The 20942-nt window shown below is 35.4% G+C and overlaps 1 protein-coding gene across 1 annotated transcript in view; it reads left to right on the top strand.

Moving 5' to 3' along the window:
• ERICH3 (glutamate rich 3) overlaps positions 1–20942 on the top strand; it is a 115934-nt gene that overhangs the window by 78084 nt on the left and 16908 nt on the right. The window contains exons 11-12 of the mRNA XM_040987248.1: positions 923–1159; positions 14624–15058. Coding sequence (XP_040843182.1) covers positions 923–1159; positions 14624–15058 — 672 coding nt within the window. The remainder of the gene's footprint in view (positions 1–922; positions 1160–14623; positions 15059–20942) is intronic.

The raw sequence follows: 20942 nt of genomic DNA, 5'->3' as shown, positions 1-20942 counted from the left end.
GATGCATTTGGGAAACCTTTATTTTCCTTGTAATTTTTATTTTAAGGATAATTATTTGCTTAATTGGTTCTGCATGAGATCATTTTCCTTTTTCATCCTTGCATGTTGTCGCATCAATATTTTTAGTTTTTGGTGTAGGAAGAGAGGGAACAATTAAATATGAAAGATGAAAAATTATAACCACAAGGGACAGTTGGAGCTTATCTGATGTGACAGTTTCTTTTCCTGGTACAGATTTGCTGTGGCTCAGTAGAAAATGAAGTAAATTTGTGAATGTGACAGAAATATATTATTTTGCAAAAATTTTTATCCTAGGATTGTAAATTATTTCATTTATTGTATGAATGAATAATGCATATGCTTTTAGTCCTGGCCTAGGCATGAGTTCTTTGTAATGCCTTTTCTTGAAGTCCATTTGGTTCTCAAAGAATGTGCTATTCACAGTGTTGCTTCTCAGAACCTCTATACTTGATTAATTGAATTTTTCTACTTCAGTATTCATTAAGTTGATAACCAAATATTTTGACCATTTTTCATATGAAATATGACCTCATTGGATTGCCAAATTAACTTTCATTATTATAACCCTGTTCTTTTCATTTTTAATTTATTTCTAATTTATTGTTTTATATCATGTTCTCTTTCCATTTTGGTCATTGAGCATGATGATGTCCAATTGTAAATGAACTTTTATTAGGGTCCAGCCTTATCATTTGGAGCTTCAGTTCTTCTGTGCTCTTGTGTATGTAGCTGATTGCGGTTCTGACCATTTGCTGTTAGTTTCTCATGTTCACAAGCTGTGTGAAAAACGAGAAAAAGGCTCTGAGAGGATAAGAGTCGCAGCTCTCATTAATGTGAAATGGGTTAAATATCAGGGATTCTATTTTCATTCTTATAGTGGAGGCTTTTTTTTTCCCTTCAGAATATGAAGAAGACTTTGAAGTCGATGAGGAGAAACAAAATGAGAAATCTAATGAAGAAGGACAGGCTGATGATCAAATGAATGGAAAGTCAAAGTCACCCTCAGATGATGAAAAAGATAATTTAGACCCTGAAAAGGAGAGTGAAACCTCATCACAGAAGGCACCAGATGCTGATGACAACGTGGAAGATGAGGATGATGGATGCTCTGAGAGTGAATTAGAAGAGGACAAACAAGGCGAGTTGTTTAGTTTATCCCATGACCTAGGCTGCTTGGTGAATGTCCCTACTACTTTTCTTATATATAATGAGATAATCCTCTTCTATGGCAGTGCTTAGCATGTGTTTCCTGAAACGTGCTTATATAATTACAGAGTCATTCCTTAATCCTTTTCTTGCCTTCCTCTGCTGGGATTTTTTTCAGCAGGGTGTCAGATAAAGCTTGCAGTGTACTCAACTCTGTTTACTTAGGAAGTTGTTATCTTTTCAAACCAAAATAGTTCCCTGTTACACATACACACACACACACACACACACACACACACACACACACACACACAATTTTCAAAAACTGAAATGTGTTTTTTATTTAATTACAGGCATAGTTGAGGATTTGTGCCCTAAGTGGTTTTGTATAAAGCTCCTTTGAACACAGGACATTGGCATATTAGTCTCATAGATCAGTTAGTGGCTTACTCAAAAATTTTAAGACTAAAATCATTGTAAATGTTCACAGGAAAATTAAAGAAGTTTTCAAGTATAGAAAAAACATTTATCATCTGAAGCATTCCTTAAGTTTTTCAAAGCCTTCTAAAGAAATTCACTCAGTTGAATTCTATTTAATGAAAAAAAAAAGGAAGCCATTTTTTTTTGTTCTAGATAAAGGTTTGACCAAGGCTTTGGTTATTAATTAAAGATTGCTCATCGTGCATCTTGTCCATTAAGAGGCATAACAATTGCCTTCTTTTACATTTAAGTTTTTGTATGTTCTTGCATTTTTCTTCTCATTGAAGAACCAGATCATATTATGATGATGATTATGAGTTTTGGTGTGTTTTCCAGTTCTTTTAATCTCTGTTTTTTACATGCAAGCCCAAAATTATGAATTCAAGAAGTATATCAGAACAATATGAATAAGAGTAACAGTAATCATGAGAAAATATTTAATGTCCAGTTTCTCCTCAAAGAAAGAATTCAAGTCATTGAAGCCACTCAATTGTGAAATCACACACCTCATACTTCAAGGCAGTACAATTAAGAACAGAAGTGATTTAGTGTACTAGTCCATTAGGAAGGGGTTTATTTTGGCTTATGGTTTGGAGGTTCCAGTTCAGGAACAAGTGGTCCCATTGCCTGGCATCTGTTGGAAGTTTATGTGGGCAGGTGCAGAGAAACCATCACACAGGGAGGAAGCAAGCATAGACAGAGAATAGCTTCCTTGATCCTGAAGTCAAAATAAGTAACCCTCTTGCAAGAACTGCTCTCTGAGAGCATGCTCCAATGATCTAATGGCCACCATCTGGTCTTACTGTTAGAACATGACCATGTCTCCATTCTTAATCCATCAACCATGTACATTAACATATCAGAGTTTAAACACATGTGTGAAATTTGGGAAGACAAGTCCTAGTTAACCCATAAAATTTAGAACAAACCAGAACATAATTTTGCTAGGAATTGGAGATAAAACAATTTGACTATATATGAACTACAGATTTTTGTCATGGGCTTTCTGATTGCCAAGGTGAAGAGTGAATGACAGTGAGAAACATTGAAATTATATTAACTATCAATAAACCTGAAAAACAGCTTGCATTAATTTTTTATAGTGAGCTAACTACTTAAGATTAATGGTTGGGAATTGAAATACTTCTAAAATTTCTTAAATGATACTTTCTTTATAACACATGTTAGCATTTAGACTTTATGTTTCTGAGACTAGCCATGCTTAATATACAAGCATTTTTCTCAAATTGAATGTAAATATTATAGTTTGTATTGCTTTATGGCATATAGAAGGCTCAACATTCTTATGGAAAAGTTAAGTCACACTAGTCCATAACTTCAACGAACTATTCCCAATGACCTGAACTTGGAAAATCATTGAAAATGTATTTGCATGTAAATACAACTGAAGCAAACCACAAAAGACTCTTTGCTATTGTTTTTAAATACAAAAGGATACTGGAAGTCTTGAATTTTCCTTGAAAGGAAAACCTGAATCTCTTGGCCCTGTAATTATGGAAGAACTGACAATGATACATAAGCTTTAGCACTGCTCACTGTGTGCAAGTAACTGCATGAAATCCTGTGTTTGGAAGGGTATTAGGTCCCATAATAGATGTTGTTTCTGTTTACTAGACTTTATTATGTGCTATTCCTGAGCTACATATTTTCTGTTGATGCTATCATTTACATCAGCTAACAGTACAAATCAGTTACCTTTTTTTTTTTTAAACCTCCATTTCATTATTATGTGAACTTGCAATCACTAAAAGAAGTCTCTCAGCCAGCAAGTACTAGAACCAAGATTCAGGCATTATCTGACCTCAGGCTCTGAATTTTGGAGGATAAATAGGACGTTTCTCTAGAATTAGAATTCCTCCAACAAAGATTTTGTTTCCTAGCATATCAAGGAAGGGGGAGAGGGAAGATTTTTCTATCTACAAAACTGTATCATGGAAAATAATTGCAACAATCAAAAAGTTAAAACTACACATTTTAAAGGTATTTATCTTGAGCTATTCATATTATCCCATTTTCTAGGCTCCATATTTTGTTTTATTTTGCTTTCAGTAAGAGGAAATAAGAATGGACAGTTTCCCGTTCTTCTTTTTCTACTATTTGTTCCTATGTTATCATGAAAACAGTCACTCAGTTCATGGCTACCAGCTTAACTTTGACATTTAAATTCATTGTGACATGGTAAGCGTAGGAAAGGGAGGAAGGCATAGTATCATGATATAATGGTGTATTTACAAGTATCATTGTGAGTTGTGCTATTATTTGGGAGTAAAGAAACATACTGTTTAGTAACTTTACTTTCCACTTTGCTGATCTCCTTTGTAAGGCTCATTTATATACATTGCACCTTACATATCAGCTGTCTTATTATATCGGACAGAAAATGTGATATTTATCCTTTTGGGACTAACTTCACTAAGCATATTGGATTCCAGCTGGGACCCTTTGTTGCAAACAGAAAGATTTCATTCTTTTTATGGCTAAGTAGTATTCTGTAGAGTAAATGTACCACAATTTCTTTGTTCATTACTCTGTTAATGGGCATCTGGGTTGTTTCCATGTCTTAGTTATTGCAAATTGGGCTGATATAAACATGGGATTGCAGGTAGCTCTCACGGACACAAATCTCTTTGTGTTTTTATATATTCCCAGGAGTGAAATGGTTATGTCATATGGTAGATCAATTTTCTGTCATCTGAGGACTCTCCATTCTGGCTTTCATAGTGGCTGTGCCAGTTTAGGTTTCCAACAAGAGTGGATTAGGGAATCATTTTTCCCCATATCCTTTCCAGCAACTGCGGATTGTTGATTTCTGTACGTAGGCTATTCTCGCTGGAGTCAGATGTAACCCCACTGTGATTTTGCTGCATTTACCCGATAGCTAGAGAACCTGAGCATGTTTTTATTGCTTCTTATAGCCTTTTGAATTTTAGTTTTTGAAAAATGTCTGTTACTATATTCCTATTTCCTAACAAAATTGTTTGATTTGCTGTTGTTGAGTTTCTGGAGTTTTTTGTAGAGTCTGGATATTAGTCTGCCTATGCCTATGTCTTGCAAGGTGTTCCTAATGTTTTCCTCTAGTAATTTGATGGTGTCTGGGAGGGAGGAACCCTTATGCTTATTAAACTGTATTCTGAAAAATAATGAGTAAATAAGTAAAGAGTCTTAGAATATTGCATCAAAACCTCGACAAATAGGGAATTTGACGGGAAATATGTGTGAGTTTGAAGTTCAGAATCCTAGTTATACACTGGCATAATTTAAGGTACAATAGTCTATATTAAAGTTTGATATTTAAATATTGTATTTCAGTACTAACAATTTCTTTGTAACCATTATCATCACAAATTAAGTGCAATAGGATGAAAATGTTTATCAATAAATTATCATACTTTTTGATTGTATAGTGTTTACCTGTGCTTTTTGTATGTGTTTACTCACATACATATGCAAATATGTAAATAACCTATGGTATTCTTTATATTGTAATAGTATCTTTAATGTATGTCTATAATGTGTTTTGATTATTTAAAAATATATTGTATATGAACATTTTGATTTAAAAAATGGACAGTTTCTTATTGCACCCAAATCGAGCTTTTTCCTTCAAGTGTAGCCTTCATATCCACTGTCAGGTCTTTAACTCAATTCTACCTTATTCCTTTCCTCTCCTGTGATTCTACTGTACTTCAGTAGCCTTTCTTGAGCTGCTTATATCACAAAAGTCTATGAAACAACGGTTGTATTTTTAAAAAAACATTTAAAAAATATATGTATTTTATTGGAAAGCCATATTTAAAGAGAGAAGGAGAGACAGAAAACAAGATCTTCCATCTGCCGATTTCAGCCTTGTGTAGCTGCAATATCCAGAGCTGAGCCAATCCAAAGCCAGAACCAGGAGTTTCTTCTGGGTTCTGATGCAAGTGTAGGGTCCCAAAGCTTTGCGCAATCTTCTACTACTTTCCCAGGATGGAATCAGGGAGTTGGATGGGAAGTGAAGCTACTGGGATAAGAACTGGGGCCCACATGGGATCCTAAAGCTTGCAAGTCTAGGACTTATCCAATGAGTCATTGCACTGGGCCCATCAATTGTTGCATTTTTTTTAAAAAAAAAGTTTTATTTATTTTTATTGCAAAGTCAGATATACAGAGAGGAAGATTTTCTATCCGATGATTCACTCCACGGGTGACTGCAATGGCCAGTGATGCACCAATCCAAAGCCAGGAGCCAGGAACTTCCTCTAGGTTTCTCACAAGGGTGCAGGATCCCAAGGCTTTGGACTGTCCTTAATTGCTTTCCTAGGCCACAAGCAGGGAGCTGGATGGGAAGCAATGCCCACATGGGATTCAGATGTTTGCAAGGCGAGGACTTTAGCCACTAGTCCACCATGCCAGGCCCAACTGTTGCATTTTTTTTTAAAGATTTATTTTTATTATTTTTTTTATTGGAAAGGCAGATATACAGAGAGGAGAGGCAGAGAGGAAGATCTTCCGTCCAATGATTCACTCCCCAAGTGAGCGCAACGGGCCGATGCTATGCCGATCCAAAGCCAGGAGCCTCTTCCGGGTCTCCCACGCGGGTGCAGGTTCCCAAAGCTTTGGGCTGTCCTCGACTGCTTTCCCGGGCCACAGGCAGGGAGCTGGATGGGAAGTAGGGCTGCTGGGATAGGACCGGTGCCCATATGGGATCCCGGGCGTGCAAGGTGAGGACCTTAACCACTGCGCCACGGTGCCGGGCCCTGTTGCATTTTTTAAACTCATCTTTCCTGCTTGTTAAATTTCACTTCTTAAACTAATCACACAATTGATAAAATATGCATTAGTTACACTTGGAATATAATACTATGTTATTATTTTTACTCACTTTTGTATAAAGGAATTTCTTAAATGCTTATCTTGTAAATATTAAACACTATTGCTAACATCAAGAATTCTAAAGTGTTTTTGTTACTAATATGATTTTTTAGTTAGAATTGTACTACATGGTTATCATTGTAATTTTTAAAAAATGAACAGTTAACAGCATTATATATATATATATGATATGTATTATATACATATCTGATCCATAACATTTTAACCAGATATATAGTGAAAGCTATAAGAACACAGAGCTATTTCACAAATGTTGGGAGATTTAAGTCCCCAGTTAAATAAGTAAGTGGGGAGCTGGTGTTGTAGTACAGTGGGGCAAACTACTGCGTGTTATACATGCATCTAATAGGGTACTGATTTGTGTCCTATTTGGTCCACTTTCAATCCAGCCTCCTGTTAATGTGTCTGAGAAACTTGTAGAATGTGGTCCAAGTGAATGGGTCCCTTTCATCTGCGTGGGAGATCAGTTAGAACTCCTGGCACTTGACTTTGGTCTGGCTCAGCTTTGGCCAATGTACATTTCAAGAGTGAGCCAATGGATGGATGATCTCTCAGTCTCTTTCCCCTTCTCTCTGTAATTCTAGATTTCAAATAAGTAAATACATCTTAAAAGAAATTTCAAGCTGTTCACTCTTGGTGTTTCGATAATACTGTAGCAGAATTTTCCTTTTAAACAACTCTTTTGTGAGTTTAATGTTTGCATTAAAACATCTCCATTGTTATAAAATGGGATCCTACTGATTATTACTGTCTGTGTCTTTCACATCCAGGCTTTCTTATTTTCCATTCCTTTATGTTAGTCATTAGCCTCTGTGTTATTCAAAAACATACCTTTCACATATACAGTATTAGAATTAGAGATCTCATTCAGCCAACAAATGGCATATATTAATCATGATAATGGCATTATAGAGTCCTTGGAACATTGTTAAAAAGTCAGGCAGCATTTTATCTTTGGCAATGCAAGAGGCATTTAGTGACTACTGAATCTCAGACACCAGTACATCCTTTTTATTGACATGATTAAGAATCCTGCTGTTAGTTTTTGGATGTATTTCATTTGAACCTTCCTGCACCTGTTCCCAGAGGGCAAACAATTGACCAGACGGTCATTCTTGTGACAAGTCAGCCCCATTTAAACTGCCAGCTACCAATTGTGCTGAGTGGATCCTGAGTTATAGAGTGCTTAGGATTGGAAGCTAAGCCAGAGAGAACCCTGGTTTAGGAATGATGTGTGAGACTTTCTGGAGTTTAAAGTGAATGACAGCTTCCTTTTCTCTGCATTTGTGCTGGCAGCCCTGGACACTAATTCACCAGTTGAAAATACATTGTCATTGATAAATGTTACAAGGTTCAGTGAGAAAAGTATCATGTCACAGGGGATATTCTTGTATGATTTCATGGACAATTGGGATAGTGATGTGTATGAGTAATAGGTAAGGACTTAGCTCCTTATGTGGGAGAGACAGGGAGAAGGAGAGGAAAGGAGAAACAGAAAGGGAGAGAGAGAGAGAGAAAGAGAGAGAGAGGGACAGAGAGAGACCTATTATCGTAATAGCAAGAAAGTGAGACGACGCAATATTTTTCTGGTAAAAAAGTTATTAATTTCATTTGTTCAGCTTTCAATCTGTTGAATAAGTAGACCTTACAGACTTTTGAAACTCTAGAGTTATAAACGTATTTATTTACTTCGCTTACTGACTTTGATTGCATCACTGCTTTTTGGCTTGACTCAACTTGAAGAGAAGTATAGGCATGAAAGCATTTCCTTCTGTGTTAAAATTAAATGTTCTGACAAACTATACCCTGTAGACTTCAGTGAAATTAGTCTCTTTCTTGGATTGGAGAGGATTATGGAAAGATTTTAGACAGAGTTGGTTGGAGTCTATATATGTGACTTTTTGCAAGCTTCTTCAAACTGTAACTTTTCTTAAGGAATACAAGAAAGACACTCCTTAGACACTCAGTAATATCTTGTGAATGAAGGATTAATTGTCTTGAATAATGGATTAATAGAATTAAGCAGCACAATATGACACATGATCTGATTAAAATAACAATATTGTAGCTATTATTTCTAGTGCTTAGAGTTTGCATGTTGTAGACTGAACAGGACTTAGTTCCCCAAATTCATGCAAACATTTACAAGTCTCTTGTTGGGGCTGTGATTTTTCCTGTATTGATTCATCCTGGTTATTCCACTTCCAAACCATTTCCTTGTTCATAGCCTGGGAAAGTAATATAGGATGTCCTGAAGCATTGGACCCTATTCCCATGCAGGAGACTCAGAAGAAGCTCCTAGTCCCCAGCTTCAGATTGGGTCAACTTTGGTCGTTGTGACCCTTTGGGGGATGAACCAGCATAGATGCAAGGTCTCTGTGTCTCCCTCTTTCTTTGTAACTCTGTCACATAAAATAAATACATCATTAAAAACGAAAATAAATGTTTTATGGTAACAGCCAATGGACAGTGCTAATGGTTGAGGAATAATGATGAATAATGATCTGTCAATCTAATCAGATGGCTAAGAGGTGGGCTAGTGGGAGGTCTCTGGCAACTTGTCCTTGGAAGGTAGTTCTTGTGTGGAAGTCAGTTATTCAAATTGAGTTTGGCCTAACTTTTTTCTTTGCTTCTTGGGTAACAATGTGATCTTTCCTTCACATACTCAGCTATCTTCAGCCTATAGCTCATGCTAACCTAGTGGAGTTATCAGGCCTTGAACTGTGAAGTCACAAATATAAGCAGAAATAAAACCTTTTCTCCCCAAGAAGCTTTGTAGCAGACACTTTAGATAAAATGATAAGAAACTAACTAATGCAGTATTATGGGGGAAATTTTAAACTTTAGCTGTATTCTCTTCCTGTTATTTCTGCATTTACCTGGAAGTGTACATATCTGGTAATGTGTGGAGTTGTCTTGATAAACTGAAGCAGTTCAGTTCCCGGTAATAATGTCAGTAGTAGGATGTATGTTGTCTCTCAAGACAAATACCTAGTTATTATTCATAGCTGAAATTTAATGATTTCCACTTCTATTTTCATTAACCACACATTCATTCTACAATATTTATTGAGTATAAAGCACTTGTTTAATTAGGCTTTGCTGTACAAGAACATATTGATTGAACTATAGAAGCTAATATAAAATATAAACTGATGTGTATTAACTCATGAGTATAATCAAAACAAAATTATTCTTATGATTAATTGTAGGATGTATAAATTCATGTATCACTAAAGATTTGAAGAAAATTAGAGCATCATTTATGCAGATTTTTCACTGAATCTCTATAATAACAAATTAAAGATACTGGGTTAGTATTAGCAATTAGAAGATTGCTTTCTTTGGGTTGAGATTTATGTCATGTATTTGAAATATTTCAGTTTTAAATGAAGTCCAAAATTTGGCCATGTGTACTTAAAACTGATATTTCTGCATGGACTTGTAGCTAGTAGACTGAAAAGAAGCTAAAATTGAGATACTAATTGAAGAAATTGTGATGATAAGCCATAAAAAACATGTGCTCCATTCTATAGGATGAGGAAATGATTGAGGACTAAGAGCAAGACTTGTTGAGGATTTAAAACAGGTGATTTGGCTACTAATTGCAATAGTATAGCAACCATGTCTGAAAGATTTGCCCACATTTACAGTTTGGAAAATGTGCAAACAGCTTAATGAATATGTTCGGTTGGCTTATTGTGCTCATGCAAAATGAGACAGATAAATAAATATTATCTGTGCAAAATTTGTAGTTTATGTAGGACCAGCGACTTGGACTTTCATTGCATGGAGAACATTGCTTAGAAAATAGGAAGATTTTAGTGTTTAGCAGGTGAATGAATAAGTGTGTAGGAAGAAAGAAGACAATTCATAAGCTCAGTTATGAAGAGAGAGAGATCAAAATTCATCTTGAGTTTGCTGAACCAGTTTTGATTGCCGATGTATGTGTGGTTGGCATCATTAGACAGGTATATAGCAGGTTGACAATTAGGCAGTACTGTATAAATACTAAGAATTATACACAGACACATAGGATTTTTTGATTGCATGCATTGTGCTCCATCAATATTTGTGAAGTAACATAGACATATTTTCATTAAAATAGTATTGTGGTCCATGAGATAACCAACTAACAAATGTTTTGATTGCTTCTTCTTGCTTAGTATTCACATTGTATTTCTCAGTGTTTTAAATGGGCATTGACCCTGGGGTGGTTGACAAAATAAAGAATGACCACTAGAAATATGAAGCCAGATTCTGCCTCATAAGATTTGATCTTTGGGAAAGACTGTTTCCCATCACTACCCTTGAACAATACCAATAGAGAGTTAGTGAAGAGAGGCCATGGTGGGTCCATGGCAGTTGGTGCTTCTTGCTTAAAGTCCCTTTAGCAGGTAGATGAGTCTTGTTTTTTATTAGAGAAAATAATTTAAGCATAAATGCTTTATAGAATTGATTATTTATTTGGAGCTTCTGTTTATTACATGTCATTCAATTTCTTTGGGCCTTGCTTTCTGGATCTAAAACAAAGAAGACAATAACTATTCCATAAGATTAAATGGGATATTTATGAACTGCTTACTTAACCTTTTGCTATATGGTGGATGCATAATTCAAATTAACTTTTTTTTTTTACTTCAATAAATTGCAGCTGTAATCTCTTACTATAATGCACAAGATTGGATCACAAGACAGACATTTTTTAGAATATGCTATATGTATCATGTCATTCATGGAAAAAGATCTCTAAAAAGAAGAGAATTAAGTAAATTAAAAGCATTATTAGTGCACAGTGTGTTAAGCTGTCACTTGGGATCCCCATATGCTCCATAAAGAGTCAGTCCAAGTCTTAGTTCTTTCATTTCCACCAACCTAGTTACTTGCTACCAAGTGGTAGACCAAGGTGTAACTGCAGGCTCCCGGCTTCAGTTGGCCCAGCCTAGATGTTGCTGTCTTTTGGTGAGTGAACCAGTAGATGGAGGATAATTTTTTTCTCTGTCTGTTGTTCTTCCTCTCCAGTGAATGTAATGAACATTGACGTTTGTTTTCTTAGAATTTCTGCATTGACCTATAGAGAGCAAGTCAAATTTTTCCCCTTTAAGAAAAAGAGGTATCAGGAAGAGACTAGTACTGCTTTCAGTTTCAAACCTGTCATGAATAGCTGGCTGAAGTCATGACTAGGACACCTAAATTTGTTTCATGGAAAGATATACCATTTTATTTCAGTCTTGTGTTGTGTAAAGACTTTAATTGTAGTGTTGCAATATTAATAATAGTTACAAATGACATGAAACAAAGGGAGAGGTTAGAGTCAACAAATCTGGAGAAAGAAAAGTGAACAATCTTGCTTAGGACACAGAATAATGACACCAAACTTACAGGTTTTGGTGAAAGGCTTTATTCAACGTGTGAAGGTATTTGCCAGGAAAATCAGGAGGCAATTGATTCAGCATGAAAACCAGGAGGGAACACAACAGAGAGAAACAGAACTAGCTAGGGGGCAGAGTGGCTTTGCCATGTCTTCAAAATTGGTTTTTCCAATTATGTATCTGGGGAAGGGAAGGAGAGAAAGAAAGAGAGAGAAGAGAGAGAGAGAAAGAAAGAGAACGGAGAAAAGGAACCTTTCTGCAGTTGATTCTCTAAGCAACAGGTGGGGCTGGGACAGGCTGAAGTTACAACCCCAAACACAACTTATTTCTCTCATAATGGTATCAGGAGCACAAGGACTTGACCATTCCCTGTTGTCTCAGGTGTGCATGAAGCTAGAATCCGGAGGAGATTTGGAGTTCAAACCCAGGCACTCTGACATGGGAGTTGGGTATTCCAATTGGTGACTTTCATTCTATGCCAATTACTTTCCCCACAGAATTTCTTTGCACAAAAATCTGGGCACAAAGTTTGCTTTATTTCTAAGAGAATAAATAAAAGTGGTTTTGAAAATCCCATTCCATTATCCTGAAGCTTTTTGGTAGGCAGTCTTACCCCAGTGCCTCTTTGAAAATGAGAGCAAGAAATGCTCGTGAAACTGATAGCGATACCATGAGGTCAGAGACAAATTTGAAAGCTAAAATGAGTTTCTAAAGAGAGGTCAGGTGTACTTTCCACTTCAAGGCCGTTCAGTCTCCTGATCATGTTCCTCTGAAGAACTTACTTAAAATTAAACTGGAGTGTTTCAGCCTCTTGAAATAAAACAATATAATTAACAGAAGCTACTAAGAAAGACAAAAGAGTACTCATTTCTTATTATGTGAACAGCCCTCTGAGCCAAATATGGGAGTCATCAGATGGCAGATAGGTTCTTGGAAGGTCTGAATAAGTATAACATAGTGTCTCAGCTAACTGTGTAATTAATAAGAGGTATTGCATAAATCACTTAAAAACAAGTGTTCTTTCTTCAACGAAAAAAACAAATGTAAAGAGCTCAATGGAGGGAGCATTAAAAGATCCTAAGGTTTCTAAACTGATAGAAATAAGGGGAATACTTTTTCTTGATCTGTCATTTTTCCTACAGAGAGCCAGCAAATCTAGATTTATAAAATAAGGAATGAAGAATGAGTGGGTAAAGTATGTGATTTCAGTGAAAAATACTGGTCATCTGGTACTTGTCAAGGTATCAGGAGATAAGAGCAAATGGAATTGTACTTGAAGTGTTCTGTTGCTTAAAGGATTTTTTCAAGTTTGCTTTTACTGCTGTGTAGCATCTCTTGAATTATTGTGGAAACTCTGATATGTCTCTGAGACAATACTTACAATGATAAAAGCTGTTACAGAGAACTGGTGGGCTGGAAGGATTGAGAAAGGAGAATTAAAGTGTTTTTTGTTTGTTTGTTTGTTTGTTTGTTTGCTTACCCTCTGTATTAGCTGCCATAGACATCTGTGAAACTACAACACAGAAATAAAAGGAGTAAAAAAAAGAGTAAAAAGTATAGAAAACAAGGAAATTAGGCAGCCTTTAAGTGTGGGGTGTCTTCCTTTATCTACCAGAAACAATTATAACCACAGGTATATGGGCTAAAACAGTAAAACCAAATATGTAATTCTCTGGCCTATAGTATTATATGTGTGGATTTTTAAGTGGTGTAGCTTCTGTAGATTCAGAGTGTGTTTTATTTTCAAGGGGAGTTTAGAATCTTAGGTAGTGCATATCACTTCTGAGTATTATAAGTTTCAAGACTGCATATCTGCAGCATGCCTAAGTGTATTCCTAAATCTCCCAGATCTCCTTTCCCAGCTCCAGTTCTGACTGTCTGCCCCCTCCACCTTCTACAGATGACTTTCCTGGGCTACTGCAATAGCTACTGGAATAGCTTCACCTAGCTTCACCTTAGACACAAGTTCTAGGGAGTACATGTCCCCCTGAGGTAGTCTGCAGTCATTGTCTGACTGCTATAAAATATGCAAGCACAGCTTTTTCCCAATATAAATCACATTCTTATAACATAACTTGCACTTCAGAGGTCCTTGTGGTATCAGTCTGAAGTTGAGATGTTTGAAGTAGTTCCCTCGATCGTCTTTTTCCTTTCCTTGACTTACTTCCTGCATTCCCTTAAGAGTTTCTTCTGAAACACATCCTTAATTCAGCACTTGCATCGGAATCTTTTGCATAGCATCTAATTTTGGAGAATTTGAAATAAGATTACAGGGTCCTGAAACTGTGCAGTTGCCTGAATACTAGGTTAAATTAGTATGGTGGCACTATAACAGATCAACATTTGAGTTTTATGCACAGACAGTATTGTGATTATATAAAGAGATAGCTAAATAAGCGTCCTTGTCCAAGAACCAAATTATTCAGTTTTTTTTCTATAACATAGATACTTAGAAATGTTTTCCAAAAAAAGGGCCTTTTACACTTAAAACAGTAGCTAGCTGTTAGTTAAATGCTGTCTCCTATTGAAAAATTCTACAAAGACTATGTAGATTGGTCCTTATTATAACAACTATGTAGGATATTTTGAAAAATGATATCAAGTTTGCTTAAGTATACTATTTTAGTTTGAATATTATTAATATAATCACCACAGTTAATCCCATTGAATCATGAAACAACAATTGACGCTATCATTTTCATTTTTTGTAGACATAAAAACTGCTTCATCATCCTCCTCCAGAAGTCACACATATTCTAGTGACAGTGAAGATGAACCTGCCATGGAGGACAGGGAAGTCCATGGTGAAAACAGTGCTGATGAAAGTGCCAGAAGTTCATTGTCTCAGGAATTGAGTGAAAGTGATGGGCCAGAGAAATCTCAACTTCCACTTGCAGAGTCCTTTGAAATCAAAATTGAAGATCAGGAAGCAGAGAAGTCAGATGTGGACACCACACCTCTCCGCATTCAGGAAAGCTTTGAGAATGTTCTTGAAGAAGAAATTGGGAAAGGAACGCAAGGTGATTCAGAGAGTTTAACTGAACGTTTTTCTCGAGAAGCAATGGATGAAAAGAGTAAGCTTTGGGAAGGAAGCTCTGCTAGCACGTGGGTCGATAAGGCAAGTCTCCCAGAGGTGGAGAAAGGTGGTAAGTATGACCACTGAGTTGATCTGCCATTGTGCCCGTGCATGTGGGAGCTGATGCAGGTCGTTGCATTCTGCCCATGCTCAGGAAATACTATTGTGAAGTTGCTGGACGATTCAAGTTTTCCTGTTTCTCTCATTGTCACATAATCACACATCGATTTTCAGCTTGCTGTTTCCTTCTATTGCATTTAAAAATTTCCTGAAAATTCTTAAAAAGTCTGTTTCCTATTTTCTGTAAATTCCTTCCTAAGGCATGCTATCTCAAGAATCAAATAAAACCCAATACATGTCCAAAGGTAAGGGTATGTGTGGCTTCTTAGTTATTTAGTGCTAGCAATGCTCTTAGCAATCATGCATTGAAATATATATGTATGGTAATATTGATAAATGCTATGTTCTAGACAAAGTCCTAAACACTTACATGTACTGATGCATTGCATTCTTGCAATAGCTTGTGAATTTGTATTATTGTCTTTAAGCAGAAAAATCATGGCTTGAAGAAGTGAAATGAGTTGTTAAGGCTTAAAAATCTAACAAGCACATTTCTGGAGTTTGTATTTGGGTAGAGGGATTCCATGGCTGCTAAAGAATTCTAAAGAAGAATTTAGATTTAGATAAGCAATAAGAAAAATCCAAACTTCACTTTGATTTGTTGACCTCAGTTTGACTACTTCCTGGTTGCTTGGGCTCCTGGGTGTGTACGACAGTCTCATTTGATGTGGAAAGAATCAGGAGTGTCCCACCCTCCTGTCAGGCTCAAGGCCTTAGATACAGAGAGCTTGAAGCTTTTTTCAACTTTGGAAGCACAGTGAAGAATCAAGTTGTGTCTTATGGACCTGTGGTTTGTGCCTGTTAGATACCTGGCCTTCACAGAGCATGCTGTGACAACACTGGTTCCACGGTTCTTTCCCCGTGTCCCCTGTCTGTGTGGTGGGCATTCTTATTGATTCTAAAGCAGAATTTGTTGTTACATTTTTAAATTGAAAGTTCAGCTGTGTTTTTAGAAACTTATGAGTACATTCAGTGTTTCTGTTACTTTCATGCCCTTGAAGTACTGGATTCTATCAGAAATGGAAGTTTGAGTAGTTACCTTTCAATTACACATTGTTGTTACTCTTCTGCTAGTACACAACACCACAATCAATCAGTAACACGTGAGAAGTTTCTTCCCATGCAATTTTGAAAATGGTTGTCACACTAATGATATAACTAATCTCAGTAGTTTTATGAAAATTAGAGAAGGTTCAAAATTCTGTGGCACATCAGAGGATAAAAAGTCCCACTTGGTTAAGGACACCTTGAAGGCTTGCATGAAGTATGTGTCTGAGAAATTCTTTAAAGGTTGGATAACTTTTTGAAGATGGGCTGAGATGAAAAAATGCAGTTGTGTTTCCCTGGATTTGTAAAATCAAAAGTATGTAATTTTGTTATTATCTTCCAATATGATGGAAAAATCATGTTCTTGATGAGTATGATAATTTCAAAACATTCTGCTGCTATATTTTTATTAAGATAGTCTGAAGACTAGCTGATGAGGTTTGGAAATAATTATCTTTCTTTAACATATGTTCAAAAGATGTTTATTAATGTTTATATTCAATTAAAAACTAATGCATACACATGAAATAACATTTAGAAAATAATAAAAAGTAATGTTTAAACTCAGGATTATCACACATGAAAAGTCACTTTCAACATTTGGCCATGCTTTTAATTTTTAAACCTTGTGTTTACAAAGTTACATTGTCATATTATTATAAAATACAGTTTGTTTTACATCTTAGAGTATCATAATAATTTTTATATTATTATGCAAACTTATGAACATGTTTGATGTCTGTGTTATTGCATTCTGTGGCTTTCTTATAACTTAACCATTTCCCTATTATTGGACCTTTTCTGATTTTCACTCTAATTATTAGTACTTCTGTAAATATTTTATTACTTGAAGTTATAGAACCTTAGTTCTTTTCTATGATGAGTTTCAAGAAGTGTAATTTTGGATCAAAATTTAAGATATCTTTAAGATTTTTGACAAACTTTTTCCTCACAAAGAAGGGTTTATAAGTTAAACATTACAGAACAAGCAATAGCAAATGAAAATTAAAAACTTCCTTGCCCAATTATTACTTTTATCTAGAATAATTATGGATAATTGTTTCTTTCTGCTGATGATTCTGGAAAATTGTATTTATGGGTGTATATAAAATATATGACAAACCACATATGATAGAGACATATATTATATACATGTTATTTTATATAGAAACAAATTTGTTCTACAGCTTTGCTTTCACCTAATACTGTATCTTGGATCTCTCTTCACACTAATGCTTTCCTTTATTACAATTTATCTTAGATGTTATTATTGAATAGACGTAATATTTTGTAACTTTGTTAATTTCCTTTAAGATGTGTTGGCTCCTATTCCAGGATTCATAGTTTTATTATATCACTCATCTTCTGCAAAACTTTGGCTTTGTGGAAATCCAGAGGAACGGACATAATACACTCTGAAAAGCAAGAGAGTAGAAGAAAATAAGATAAAGATTATGTAAAAGAAATCCCAAATGATACATTAAGGTTAATGCTATCAAACTCCTAAAAATGTGTAAATTAAAGCAGTTGGGTGTTAATGCTTTTAAAATACAGCTACTTAGAGAAACGATGTAGTAAAATTGCAAAGATTTCATTAAAAATAAATGAAAAGGTCATAAACATTAGGAAAATCATTTATATGAATAACAATTTCTAGGAATAATTTTGATAAACCACCCAAGTTTGATTGCACTCTTCATGATATCCATTTTCATGCCCAACAAAGAGGTTTTGAGTTACTTCTCTCCTTGCTTCCTTTATTTCTTAGCTAATTGTGTTAACATTTTAGTTTTTTCACTGGCACATAAAATTTTGCATGTTTATGGGAAACCATGTGATGTTTTTATACATGTATACATTGTGTCATGTTCTAGCCATGTAAGCGCATACACCTTAAATATTTATCAATTATTTCTGATAAAAACAAAATTCCTTCTTTTAGCTTTTAAACATATACACATTCAGTACATTATATACAGTCAGTTGTGGTACAGTAGATCATCAGAATTTTTCATTCCTATTTAATAGTATAAATTAGTATCCTTTAAGCAACCTTTATCCATCACTTCCTCCACCTACTTTCCTAAGTTTTTGATAATCATCACTCTACTCCTAATTTCTACAAGTTTACCTTTCTTTATTTTGTCTTCAGTTAGGGAAACAGAGGGATGAGACCTTGCTTATTTGCTTAAAATGAAGGACAATTTAGGTAGTTACTTTGCAAAAGATAATGAATGAAAATTAGATCTGAAAGCTGTTGCAGTAATAGATTGAAATTTGTCTGTTTTTCTCTATCCCTGACTAGAACCTTAGGTCAAATAAAATAAACAATAAGATAATGTATAAAAGACCCTTCTCTACGTTATGTTTTCTATGGTATGCTAATTAATTAATCATTTTTCAATTAGACTTGGAATGGAAACTATTATTATGTTATGAATAGATCGAGTAGTCAAAAGCTACACACAGTTATGTTCTACTGTGTCTGACTTATTTTAAAATCATAGTAGTTATTGAGGATTTCTCTGCACACACCTCCTAAATTGTTCTGCACTTCAACTGTTGACATAAGCCTTATTAGAGTTATAAGCCAGCTTAGACTATCTGAAAATCTGCCAAGTTCAGCAAAATTATTCTTCAACACTATAAACCACTAAATACTAAAATGAAAATAGAAATGAGACAGCTGAATAGTACCCTATAGCCATTTTAAGGTGTATAGAAGCCTATTGTATATATGCTAAAATTGAAATGTCAATGAAGTAGTCACAGGTTAAGAACTTGCATGTTGTAACATATTGGTTACTCAATACCATGTCAAATAATTCCATAATGTTGTAAATTGTTGTTGATGTTGTGGCCTTTAATTGATCGGGATGATATTCTGCCAGCCCGGCCTTCAGACCAAAGATGCTCTCCTCAAGAAACCATTGAATTTGGACAATAAGATACTGGACTCTATGCTTGATTTATGTTTGCAATGAAAGAATCTTGACTGAATTTGAACTATAATACTACAACAAGGTGGAGGAATTCACCATGGGGGGAGGGTGTGGGAAAGGGTGGAGGAATGCCAGAGCCTATGAAATGGCATCACATAATGCAATGTAATTAATATAAAATAAATAAATTTTAGAAAAAGAATTATCTAAAAAAATCATAGTTAAAATCATAGTAGTAGAAACATGAGTATTTTTTACATATTGTCATCATTCTTTTTAGGTTGAAAGCATAAAATATTTTTCTTCTTAATAGTTTATCATATATACATTTGACTTAACTGAGATTTGTCCTGCCCATTAGTAATTGAATTATAGAAAAGATGTGTTGTATAGATACAGTGTAAGATTATAATTGTTAGCTACAATGTGATTACGATAGATCACAGTTTTATTTTAATGTGTTTAATTTGGAGGGATTATTTTAGTTTAAGCTGCCTTAGTGCATTGTGATAATACGCAATGTTCTTAGCATAAAATTCAAGTCAAGTTGGTATAGTGAAAACATCATAATAAAATGACATTGAATTAGTACAGTTTAATGTAAAGCACTGTTTAAATGTATATGGAAGTAGATGTTTTATATTTTTATATGTGAATCAAGAAAAATCATGGAGTTAGGTAATTAAGCCTGTATTTTGTTATCATGTAAGCAGGATCAAAGCATTCTGATGAAAGAAGACAGAGTTCATGTTTAATAAATTTCTGACTGGATCATGAAAAGATCATAGTTTTCAGTAGACTTCAGGTAAGACATTTTTTTTTTTATTATTATTGTTGCTTACATTGTATTATGTAGTACAGCTCCATAGGCGCTGGGGATTCCCCCCACCCCTCCCATACCCCTCCCCCCATGGTGGATTCCTCCACCTTGTTGCATAACCATAGATCAAGTTCAGTTGAGATTCATTGCTTGCAAACACATGCCTAGCATAAAGTTCCGTGTCCTATTGTCCAGATAAGTTCAGTGGCCTCTTGGGGAGACCTTCTATGGTCTGAAGATAGGTCTAACAGAGTAAAGATCCGGTCAGTTAAAAGCCCCAACAAGGCCTCAGTATCATTATACAACATTATGGAATTAATTGACATAGTATTGGGTAAACAATATGTTAAAAATAATGCAAGTTCCATTCTTCGAGACATCTGGGTTGAGACAGTATCAATGACAGGTTCAAAAGACATTTTTTAAAGATTAATTTTTATTGCAAAGTCAGATATATAGAGAGGAGGAGAGACAGAGAGGAAGCTCTTCCATCTGATGACTCACTGCCCTAGTGACGGCAATGGCCGGCACTACGCCAATCCGAAGCCGGAAACCAGAAGTTCTTCCCGGTCTCCCACACGGGTGCAGGGTTCCAAGGCTTTGGGCCATCCTTGACTGCTTTCCTAGGCCACAAGCAGGCAGCTGGATGGGAAGTGGGGCTGCTGGGATTAGAGCCAGCGCCCATAAGGGATCCCAGCGTGTGCAAGGCTAGGACTTAAGCCGCTAGGCCACCGTGCCGGGTCCAAGAAATATTTTTTTGAGATATCTATTTCACACATTGTTCTCTGTGTGAGCACAATCCAATTCTACATGATTTTATTCTAAGATGGAAATATGCCTGAGAAGTGAAAATCAAACATGTGATGAAGGATACAGACTAAGTGCTAGTAAAAACATTATACAAGGTAGGGGGATAGAGTCATGGCTTTAGGAAAAAGAGGCATATTATGATTAGCTGCTTAAGTAGTGAGATTTTTGAACAGAGACCTGGGTAGAGCAGAGTGTACGTCTGTCATCTACAGAAA

Source organism: Ochotona curzoniae, unplaced genomic scaffold, assembly GCF_017591425.1.
Source record: "Ochotona curzoniae isolate NIBS_2020 unplaced genomic scaffold, NIBS_Ocur_1.0 contig_4612, whole genome shotgun sequence".
NCBI classification, from domain to species: domain Eukaryota; kingdom Metazoa; phylum Chordata; class Mammalia; order Lagomorpha; family Ochotonidae; genus Ochotona; species Ochotona curzoniae.
This window is presented reverse-complemented; position numbering and strand designations above follow the sequence as displayed.